This window comes from Monodon monoceros, unplaced genomic scaffold (genome assembly GCF_005190385.1).
Source record: "Monodon monoceros isolate NGI ecotype Baffin Bay Population unplaced genomic scaffold, NGI_Narwhal_1 Super_Scaffold_8, whole genome shotgun sequence".
Classification (NCBI taxonomy): domain Eukaryota; kingdom Metazoa; phylum Chordata; class Mammalia; order Artiodactyla; family Monodontidae; genus Monodon; species Monodon monoceros.
The window spans coordinates 10,181,780-10,193,792 of record NW_021703785.1 but is presented as its reverse complement, the minus strand read 5'-3'; the positions used below and the strand labels follow the sequence as shown (position 1 = coordinate 10,193,792).

Genomic DNA, 12,013 nt, shown 5'->3' with positions numbered 1-12,013 from the left:
TTGTTACTGTTGTTTGGGGACCATTTCTGAAATGCTTGAAACACAGCACTTTCTTTTCTGAAGTATCTCAACCACTGCAGGTTACAATTACTGATTTACAACTCTATGCAGGTCTGCCCCCGGCCCCCCACAAAGTGAGTGTAGAGAATCAAATTCATCTCCATGTGGGATCTACTCAGCCCATATTTTAGAACCTGGAGGACTCCACAGTGCGATTCTATTAAATGGTCCCTAAAACCAAATAGAAGCCACATTCTAGAAAGGATGAATCAGTCACTTTGATTTCATTTTAACGCAAAGAGGACAGAGTCAAATAATTTGAAAATCATCTTAATAGATGATTAATAGGAGGCACTATGACACTTGTATACCGGTTTCTGTAATAATTTTACTGCATAAGGAATGACAGAGATTGCATAAATCATTAGGTCAACAGCATATATAGGAGGATAAAACAAAACGAACATGATTATTCTGACCCAATAAAACAGGACAGTCCAATTCTTAAAAATATCACAAACTCCCCAAATGTGGTTCCTTTTGGGAGAAAATTTACCTCTTGCATTTTTTGGATATAGTAATGACTATGGTTCCATGAAACTAAATAGAAAACTGTTTTCCAGTCGAAAAACACAAAAAAACAACTTACATAGAAGTGTGTAGCCCTCTTAATACTGGATGTAACAAAAATAAAGACATCAGGCTGCCTGCTTTTGCCTAAAGCATGGCTTTAATTTTCTATTAATAGTGACAGTTTATGTAGGATACTACATAATTTCCTATGTTATGAAACAGCACAAGTTGAAGAATCCAAAAAATATTGCAGGAGTGAATTTCTTCCTACGGGAAAAGTGTAGATACACTAGATGTTAAAATTTCCATTCTTCATTCAATTATTTGCCCCATTCAAAAAAAAATACAAATAAATATTTCCTTACAAATGATGTTCATAGCACATTGTTTGGAAAAAAAAAGATTAAAAAAACTTAATTTACTCTTTCTTGTCATTAAATAAAAATTCTAATATACAGACACATTAGATATTTATATAAATTGTAGGAGTCAGTTTGTCATTTCTTGTTCACAATCCATGTTTAATAATATGAGTCTTTACAACAACACGACTCACATCCCAAATGCAGGTTTAATTCTGCTGCAAGTCGCTCAAGATAATTTTTTTCTGTTTTTCTTTTTAATTAAAAAAGACTTCATCCTTGGAATTTTAGAATTTATGTTTGAGTTGTCTGAAAAAATACAATTTCAATGCAAAAACCACATCAAGCATTCGAGAGTATATTGCTGGTGCTGTAATCTTTTTGCATGTCTGTTTTCATAGAAAAAAAATGATAAAATAAACAACATGTAAGACTTTTAAATGGTTAAACGTAAACACATGATATTAATGATCTGCCTCATGCACACACACACACAAACTCAAAAAGTGAAGGAAAAAGGCTCAAATGTTTTTCTTTTGCATTTGTTCCAGCTTTCTTCTTAGAAGACCATAATTCTCCTTAGTTCCTGATGCCATTGGGTCAAGCCGCAGAGAGATCTCATAGTGTTTTTTGGCCAAGTCTAGATGTCCCCAACGATGATAAAGCACAGCTGAAATAGCAAGAGATCAATTTCATTGGAAATGCTTCTGAATAACTTGTGGTATTCCCAACCACTTGTACAAAGAAATATTACAGAACCTCTGCAAGCAGTTTTCAAAAATCATTGTTTAAAACAATATTGTTTGTACTGCCAACTTTATTTATTGTAATCACACTCCCTGGTGAATGTCTGTTTAACCACCCCCAGTTACTCCCAGGGTTCTTCATATCATTAGGCGTGATCCATCTCCCTACAGCAACATTGTTACATAAAGAAGCAAAAGGAAGAGTACACTAAGTTTCTTGATGCTGCCAGGAAATTTCCCGAAAGCCAGGCTGCACAGGGCTGGGCTCCAGCACTGCTTAGTGCTCTGACCATGTAGAAGACCAGCCATTTACTTTAACAAAGAGTCTCCTATACCTTTCAGCAAAATAATAGCTTGTTTGTTGCCAGCTGGAATTCAGGGCTCTAACATCAAGATCTGACCATAAAATGATAGTTAAAGAAATCTACTTTTTTTTTTTTTTTTGGCTGCGTCGGGTCTTAGTTGCGGCACGCGGGATCTTCATTGAGGCACGTGGGATCTTTCGTTGCGGCATGTGGGCTTCTCTCTAGTTGTGGCGTGCGGGCTCTCTCTTCTCTAGTTGTGGCGTGCAGGCTCCAGGACGCGTGGGCTTTGTAGTTGTGGCACACGGGTTCCAGAGCGCATGGGCTCTAGTTGAGGCGTGCAAGCTCGGTAGTTGTGGGGTGCAGGCCTAGTTGCCCCGCGGCATGTGGGATCCTAGTTCCCTGACCAGGGATCGAACCAGAGTCCCCTGCATTGTAAGGCAGATTCTTTACCACTGGACCACATGGGAAGTCCCAAGAAATCTACTCATTAGAATGGTAAGCCTCTGACTATTACAATGATTCTCTAAGTAAAACTATCTTTCTATGTGGGCAGTACAGCAACCACTGATGCTTCATCACTTTTCCAAGGGGAAGCTACAGAGTCTATAGGGAAGAGATCTGGTGAAAAAATACTCACGTGACTGAGCCTTCCAAACATCAACATGCTATGTTCTAAAAATCTAAATTATTGAGATGCAAAAATGAAAGAAAGGAATTCTAGGGAATAAGTCATTGTGAATGCATTCTTAGCCAAGACACAGAACAGAAGAACGCAGGGAAGACCAGGCTAGATAAGGAAGGTCCACTACAGAAGAAGCAAAAGGACACATGTCAGACTGCAAACTTCCAAAGTACTTCTCAGCTTAACTATCTAGGGCTCTTCACTCAAAGAAAGAAAATCTGAGTTTTAACATCAGAAGGCGATTAACTAGTGGGGGATTTTAGGAGTTGTTCTGATCATGCAATTAAGATTTGTAAATATGACTGTTACTTAGCTATCTTATTAATGTGATAATTTCCTTAAAATGCCATATTTTAGAACCAGATTATAAAGGCCAATACAGGTTAGATTTGAATAACAACTCTCCCAACAGTGATTTTACAGAAATGCACCTGTTTCATTAAAATTACACAGAATTTCGATATGATTCAAATTGAAAAATCTCCTTACCCAAATTGCCATGGTAACTTGCAGTATTTGGATGAGCTTTAATTGCTTTGAGGAATAAAGCTTCAGATTCCTAAAAAAACGAAATACATAAAAAATAAGGTACTCCACACAATGCAAAAGTTTTATGCAGTTTTATCGCCTATGAATTTCAAACTTTGAACGTGCTTGTTTTGCTCCACCAAATCCTTCTTCTGGAAACATCTGGGAGCCCAGAAGGGCCACACCCTGTTGAGAAGAGGCTCGGAAGGATGATCCATTGGGGCAGTGTGTGACTGGGCAAAGGTGACAGGGCAGTAGTCAGGGGATGGTGGCCACAGAGAGGATGAATATGCTAACGACTCTGCCACCTGCCTCCCTGAAGTGGTGGGCATTCTGCAACTTTAAGCAAGTAGCTCAGTTCAGGGTCCAGGGCAGGATGAGCAAAGGTCAATCAGGAAAGTGCCGGGCTGCTGAGGACACCCACACAAGTGTCATTTCTGGTCAGCATCGATGAGCTCATTTCTAAGATTCTCAAGGTAGGAGGTGGAGTCTGTTTAACCTCCCCTAAGAAGGCACACCCCCTCAACGACCCAGAAGCAGCCCATTCAGCTGGAGGAAATGAGCAGAGAGAATGAGGGAGAAACAGCCACCTGTCACCTCAGCCACTGCAGGACTGTACGCGAGTGTGACCAAATGCCCCTGAAGTGCAGAACCGATTCTTGGAGAGACTTGCATTTCCCCCATACAGTATTCACTTCCAACCCAGCCAGAGAAACACGGCCAAGTGTTTTCTCACCTGCTCATCGTGGGACCATGGCCGACTGCATCGCCCCTTTTTACCATAATGTTGAAAAATAAAGATACCTCATTGCTCTCAGCGACAGCTGCCGGGGGTGACTATCACACCATCTACATTCGTGTCCCTAAAGAGCCACTCATGCTTTAATCCGGGTCACAGGCTCAGCTTCAACAACCAAGGCTGGGGGTTTGGGGACAGGTTTTTACCTTCTATCTGTGCCCTACATGAGCTTCTCCCAAGGGGCCTCCCATATCCAGGATCACATGTTTTATAAAGTGCAGGGAGACCAGTTTCCTTTGCCTTGTGCTGGCTGGGCAAACATCTCTGACACCACCTTTTAGACAGAGCTGGCAGAGAAAAATCTGTATTTTAGAAATGTGGTCTGTGAGGGAATGAATGAAGATGTCAGGATTACACGCAGGATGTCAGCAAAGGTCACTCTCAGAACTCGGCTCAAAGTCAGGGTCTACATTCCGAGTTCCGGGAGAGAAAACTCCTTCAAGGAAGTCTAAGTTTTCCTGCTATGTCAGGTGTGCTGGAAACAAAAATGAAAAGAGTGCAAACAAACCAAAAATCAAATGGATTGTGCAGATCTGTAGCTGTGCTCTTTCTGATGATTTTCAAATGTTTCCATTTAAAACCTCAAATATAGGAAATGGAAAGGCTGGGGAACCTCAACCTACTTTAAAATGCTCCTCCACATGCAAAGGAAGCAGTGTTATCTGGAGACGACAGATGTAGAGATAAAAGGCAAGTTAGGAGTTCTCTAGGGGATGCTAGATTCATTTTTTGATTCATTTCTCAAGCGCCCACAAGTGCGGACATCGTTCAGGACGATGTGCAGTCAGAGTCAGGTTTGGAGGATGTAGTGGGGTTTAGGAGAGTGGGCAATGGTGCGGGGGTGAGGGCTTACAGCCTGTCTAGGGGCTGTAGGTCTTGGCAAGGCAAGGCTGGTGGGAAGGAGTGGGTATGAGGATCAGGTAATAGGGGAAGGTAATAGGGGAAGAAAAAAAGGACTCAAAGTTTCCAAGCCTGGGGACTTCCCTGGCGGTCCAGTGGTTAAGACTCCGTGCTTCCAATGCTGGAGGCACGGGTTCGATCCCTGATCAGGGAACTAAGATCCCATATGCCTCAAAGCGTGGCCAAAAAAAAAAAAAGTTTCCAAGCCTGGAAGACAGAAAAACAATGACACATTGAAAAAAGAAGGGGCATCAGGAGGAAGAGTGGGTTTGTGGGGCACCGTGAGTGTGGGTTAGACATGCTCCATTTTGGGTAACATTGGGACTGGAGGCCTCGTTAGAACACGAATGCCCGCAGGTATTCAAAGCCCATCAAATGCTCATCTATTAAATCAGGCTTTTTAATGGCCCTGTTCTGGGAAGTGATGAACTATTCATAAACTGATCTTCTGTGGAGGTTCAAGGATGCTTCAAGACCCAAGTAATGAGCTGACTTATGCCAAGGAACAAATAAATAAACTCATGTTTAAAATCAGGGATTGTTTTTCCTCAACAGACAGGTAAAATAACATATTACTTTCTAAAGTGTGTTAGACAAAATGTGTATGACCAAGGTTTAGGGTAACACCAGGGACAAAGCAAGGCCTTGCAAAGGAGCAAGTGAGGGTCTTTCTGCCTAGGCGGCAAGGACTGGGCAGTCGGAGGTCATTTCAGCCACGCCGGCCGCCAGGGTTGCAGCATCATCTCAGCAGCATCCTTAAACCCGCGTCTATTCTCCCAGACAGGCTTTCACAAGAAACACCCTGCAGACCACTCTGGCTGGGAAGGGAATGTGGGTGGTCCAACATGAAGTTGAAACCACCAGTCACATAGCAAGAATAGCTCCCTCTTCAATTCACCTTCCTTTCTTCCAGTTCAGTTGAGACAAAGTCTCCGTTTGGTGGTGGTTTGGGGTCACCCCCCAACACCTTCCAATCTCCCTTTGAGGCTAACTGAGGGTTCACCCTCAGGCTCAGAGCCTGAGCCAGTAGTAGTACCTACCTGAGATTTAGTAAAATTATTCTATTTTCATTTACCTTATATTTCTAGTAAAGATAGCATGTTTCCACTTTAATTACCATTTGTGTTTAAAATCTATTTAAAGAAATATATCAAGTGAATAATAAGTAGTATCTAGATGTGGCCAAAAAAAAAATTCATAAGGGTATGACATAAATGTCTGGAGTTGGGGAAACTGCTCTCTAGACATAATCTGCTCTTAAACTACAGGGCCCGTGGAACAGGTGATGCAGAGAGAGAATCAGCACGAGAGGCAATGTTCACCACTGAAAAACATCACTTTTGGAAATTAAACAGCAATAGGCATCATAAATGCTAATGGATTTTCATGATCCTTCGAGTTTCATTCAATAATCACTAGACTAAAATTACTGCTGTGTATGTGTACATGTATACAATGTTTCATAGTTATAAATTACCTTCTTGTGCATTTCTTTCTTAGCACCATCTCCATTTTACAGAAGAATAAACTGAGGAGTGGTTAAGTGATGGCTCTTGGATAAAAGGGCTGCTCGGATTAAAAAGGTGCCCCATTATCACCTGGATGTAATGAGAATGCTCACATCGAAGTCTCAAAATAGATTCCGGAAGCCTGAACGTTTCAGAACCGAACGTGGGATGTGTTCCATCATTTCACAGTGGTGCCCTGGGCACTTACAAAATGCCCAGTGGTTGGGGAGGGGTGGAGCGGCAATGGAGACACGAAAATGGGACTTAAGACTCCGGCCTCAAGGAGCCTCCAGGCTCACTAAGGACATTGACCAGGAGTTAGTGATAATCTACAACAGCAAATGCCTAGGTGGAAAGGGAGGTGCACAGACCACAGACACCTGTCCTGATGGGGACGGTGGCCCAGCTGCAAGGTCTGCTTATCCCACCCCTGCAAGTCACCACCACGTCACCTCTTCGTCCAAGCGTCCCCGCCCAGTGCCCAAAGTTCAGTTCCTTATTTCAGATTTCATCCTCTGTTTTCCTATCTTAGGCTCAGCACCCTGGCCTAGACAGTTAGGATGCAAAATGTGTAGAGAAACAGGAAACCCATTTCTCCATTCTGCTTTATGGAGTATTTTCTACTTTATCTGGGAAAAAAAAACATACAAAACACCACTGTGAACTGGAACCCAAATCAACCCCAGGTCCTGTCACCTACTAGGAATTCCAGTTTATAAGCTGTGGGATGATAGAAAAATCAGCACATGATCACATAAGCTGCATCTCAAAGATGGTCACTGGACACTCCCACCCCGTCCCAGGCTGACAGATGGCTGGAAAGTCATTAGAAAGGAACCCACACACCTCACCTCCCTCTCCTCTACACAAGTAGGTCTGTAAAAAATAAAACGAAACCCCTCAAAAGGTTATCTGGGGGCAAAATCTAGAAATTCAAAAATGTATTCTGATGCTATTAAACTCCCTGATTATTCAATTCAAAAAGGATAGAAATGCATGAGACATCTTACTACTGTATTGTTACAGAAAATTATACCGATAATGATATCTAATGAGCCGAACAGGAGAAGTATGAATTAATCACTACTATTAGGCCAAGTGTGATCAAAATCAGATATGGCCGCTGATTCAAAAAGGAAATATTTCTCTCATGAAAGGACGAAGACACAGCTTCTAAAAGTGTGTTTTCTGTAACATCTGTGCTAGGAAGCCGGGATGCTGGTTAGAATGCATACTCCCTGACCTTACCCAATGGAGCCATGGGGAGAAATACGGGCATCTGTATTCTCACGGGCTCCCTTGGTGGTTCTGATACACAAAACTAAAATCTGAGATCAGTGCTATTAGGAACAGAGTCCCCTTCAATATCCAGGGAGTTACTTGCCTTCTGATTCAAGGTCTACTCCTGGCCCACCCTGGGACCCCAGGTAGTTAGAGGCCTGATGCAATACCTTGTGTTTTTCGTTGGTCAGAAACTTCTAGGGTTTTGCAGATGACCTGTAACTTCCTGTAGGTGAGGAAAAACCTGGAAGCAGCGAGAACCCATCCTATATTCTCCACGGGCTGGTACTCTTTTTGTGCAGAAGAGGACGAGCCCCAGCACCAGGGACAGAATCATAGCTCCATGCCAGGAGCTGGGGCATCTGCTAGGATTTTTTTGGCTTCTCCTCCCCTCCCACGTTTGAGCAATGCTGGTGAATTCTGACCAGAAAGCATGTGGAGTCTGAGTCCACAAATTCATCTCTTGCGCAGCTTCTCAAAGCAAACTGACTGAGCCACGCTGGTACTCAGCTACCACTAGTTGGGCCGAATTCTGAATTTAACTGGGCAGACGTTACATCGATGGTTCCTGTCAGATGTTGGCATTCACTGCAAGAAATCACAGCCTGCAGTTCACACACCTTGTATTTCTGGGACTTTCCCAGCACGTTTGCCAAGGAGAACATCAGAGAGTGGTCATTAGGTATTAATTCCAGCGCCTCTCTTCCAACAGCTTCGGCTTGGGCTAAATTACCTGTGAATGAACAATGGAAAACTTAAAAACATGTTCGCATTGTACTAGTATTTTAGTCTCTCTCTCTAATTAACAGGGCTTATGTGCATTATGTACAATGATTATGAATAAACTACTTAAGAAGATCAATGTAGAACATGTAATACACACACACACACACAACACTCAACACACACACACGCCTATCAGTTGCAAAGCCACTGCAGTCCAGCACAATTCTGACATACCAACAGCTTTTGATTAAATTCTGTCAAAGCATGTAAAATCTAATTTTAATTTCCCCCAGATACCAGTTATACCCAAATCGGAGAAAACAAGTCTGCAGAATAAGAATATCACAGCAACAGTTTAATAACTGAATGTTTATAGTATTGAAGCTCACATTCTACACTTTCATTAGGAACAAGATGTGTATCTCCCTCCACACTGAGTAGATGGCTTACTAGCTTTAAATTTTGCCAAATGAAAACTATCATTTCCTATGGGATGGCTGGATTTTTAAAAGTAGGGGAACAGAGAAACTTCTAATTGATTGAGTCTCGCATGGGCTAAGAAACCAGGTCACCAAATTTATTACCATTATATCGAAAATAAGAATCTCTGAGTGTAGGTTTGAGAGCACCTCCTTTGAGTACCATCCATGAACTTTAGAGCATGGACCTAGCACCATCCATTTCATAAGCCCAGAAATGGATGGTACCTGCTCCAGGTACCTCCAGCATCCTAGATGATGGCCATTGCCAGATGACAGGCTTCAGGAGAAATGAGATGTTAGTGCACACCTGCCCCCATTACTCAACAACAACTCTAAGCGAAGTGTCACCTTTCCAAACATTCATATTGCAATATGTCAAAGGAAACTCCGTATTCTAGAAGTACACACATATTTGTCATGTAAAATATTGAACCCCATATTAATTAAAAACAAACAAACAAAACTCTAACACACACTAGGGAAAAAAAAAAGCACAAGCATCTGTTTCCTAATTATCCAACGGCACTATAGTATGGACTGACTGAATCACTTCTCCACACCTGTGTTATCAAGGAGGATGATCATGTTGTTCCAGGCCAGGCTGTGCTCCGGCTTCAGCACGGTAGCATTCCTCCACGCGTTCAGCGCATCAACGTGACGATTTAGATCTGCATACTGAACAGAAAGCAGGGACACCCCCAATCAATATTCCAGTTCTTTTCTGTGCTTTCTTTCTCCAAGATATAACCATACCAAACCCGAAACCAAACCGAACCGAACTTGTATTTATCGAGCTTCTAATTTTTCATATTAACTCATTTAGCCTCCAAACAATCTCAGTGAAGGAGAGAACTATCCCCGTTTTACAGATGAAGTAAATAACCGAGGCACAGAGAAAGGAAGTAACGTGCCCAAAGTGCCATATCTAGAAATGGGAGAGCAGGGACTGAGAGCAGGTGGTCTAGCTCCTGAGCCTACAACCTTTTTTTTTTTTTTTTTTTCTTTTTTTTTGCGGTACGCGGGCCTCACACTGTTGTGGCCTCTCCCGTTGCGAAGCACAGGCTCTGGACATGCAGGCTTAGCGGCCATGGCTCACGGGCCCAGCCGCTCCGCGGCATGTAGGATCTTCCCGGACAGGGACACGAACCCGTGTCCCCTGCATCGGCAGGCGGACTCTCAACCACTGCGCCACCAGGGAAGCCCAAGCCTACAACCTTTTAACTACAACCCATAATTTAGTGATTCCAGGTGTCAAAGCATGTTTCAGACTACTGAAGAGAGGTTAAGGAAAAAACCTAATCCTTAGTATTTTTCCAGAAAGACTTCACATAGTCTATCTTTGATAAGGTATTATTTAAAATGGTCAACAAAATATTTAATGTGATTAAAAACTCTATGTGCCAAATTCACCTTGTGAAGAATGGTATTCCTGCCTACATCTAAGCTGCCTATAAAACTGTGAGTACATCAGACATACTTTATGAACTGGTTGGAAAAGTCTTAAGCAGTAAATGTAAACGTCTTTGCCAGTTTTGGAGCCTGTTTGCCTCCTTCAGGAAGGAGAGAATGATCTGTTGCTTTCTTTGGAGAGGGAACGTTAACATCGACAACAGAATATGAAACGGCTGGCTGTCAATCCGCATAGTTAATAAAAGCACGCAGGGGGGAAAGTGATGGATTGTCTTGCCCTCTTTAACTCCTTTCAAATGCACATCTCATCTGAATGAACACGGTTCCCTTAACTCTGCAAAAAAGTACACAAGATTACAATTTATCAGAGTTTAAGGCTATTTCCTTATTTACTGTCAAGTCTGCCTTTTCATTAGACAACAGAAACATTGTGACTTGCCCCATGACCCCACACACAGCAAACAGGTGGCACAGTACGCAAGAAAAAGAAAGGTTTAAGGAATTACAGAAACATTTGTGAATATCCATTTGCTAAAGATGTCGGAATTTCCCATGAGACTCAGAGACTCCAGTTACAATACTTTAGCCCTTAAATGAGGAAACATGTAAAGTTCAAAGACTTAAAATAATTTAGGATGCCCAATTATACCAACATTTAATTCTCTTTATGCTTGATGTTCCATTGATTTCTCAGCCAGTTCTCTCCAGCAAGTGACAGGCAATTGAGTCACGTGGAGACGATCTGTGGTGACATGCTTTCAAAGGCACCCAGGAAAACCAACATAACTTCGTTTACACAACAAAAACATTCTTTACATATTTTATTATTTATTATTATTTTTCATTACTATTTATTGAAGAACAACCCCAGCCTGAACCAGGTAACACTTACTCCTATTCTGCCTTGAACTTTACCTTTTATACCATCTATACAAAGTGAACAAGCACTTTAAGGGAGACAGAGAAAAATGGTGATTTAGCAAGAACTACCCATTCTGAAAGCGGACGGGTAATAAGCATGTTATTTACCTATTAGTCCTATGCTCAACCTTCTATGCTCTGCAAACTACATTTCCCATGGTGCTTTGCTACTTGGCCCCCGGTCAAGTCTCTCTGCCAATAGAAGTCACAGGTGATGATCAGATAGTTGGAAGACAGAGTAGCGCTTTCCCCCCATTCTCGCTCTCTCCTTCCTTGTCCTTGGCAGTGTCTCTACAGTGGCCATGTCCCCTCCCTCCACAGTCCTTGGGCTGGACTTTGGTCCTTCTGTCACAATCTCAGCCTTCAGGTGATGGTAGCTCCTGAGATGTGGTGCCTTCTATGAGCTCTTAAATTCTGGTGGCATCACTTCATTCCATGTGTTCCCCTAACCCTACAGGGTTTCCTTTTACTCTCTGAGTTAATGTCACCTTTCCATGTGTGTTCTTGCAACAACTGTCTAACCCATTCCTTGTATTGAATCTTCTCTATTTAAAATACTTAGCATGGGGACTTCCCTGGTGGTCCAGTGGGTAAGACCCTGCGCTCCCAATTCAGGGGGCTGGGGTTCGATCACTGGTTGGGGAACTAGATCCCGCATGCATGCATGCTGCAACTAAGAGTCTGCATGCCGCAACTAAAGATCCTGCATGCCACAACTAAGACCCAGTGCAACCAAAATAAATAAAGAAATATTTTTTAAAAAAGGAAGAGATTATTTAAAAAAAAAATA

At 42.3% G+C, this 12,013-nt stretch overlaps 1 protein-coding gene across 1 annotated transcript in view; it reads right to left on the bottom strand.

The window, feature by feature from the left end:
- Positions 1-368: 368 nt before the first annotated feature.
- Positions 369-12,013, bottom strand: part of TMTC4 (transmembrane and tetratricopeptide repeat containing 4) — a 66,611-nt gene continuing 54,966 nt past the window's right edge. Inside the window, exons 15-18 of the mRNA XM_029210450.1 lie at positions 9,453-9,567; positions 8,305-8,417; positions 3,158-3,227; positions 369-1,605 (exon numbers count right to left, since the gene is read on the bottom strand). Of these exons, the coding sequence (XP_029066283.1) occupies positions 1,457-1,605; positions 3,158-3,227; positions 8,305-8,417; positions 9,453-9,567 (447 nt within the window). The 3' untranslated portion in view covers positions 369-1,456. The remainder of the gene's footprint in view (positions 1,606-3,157; positions 3,228-8,304; positions 8,418-9,452; positions 9,568-12,013) is intronic.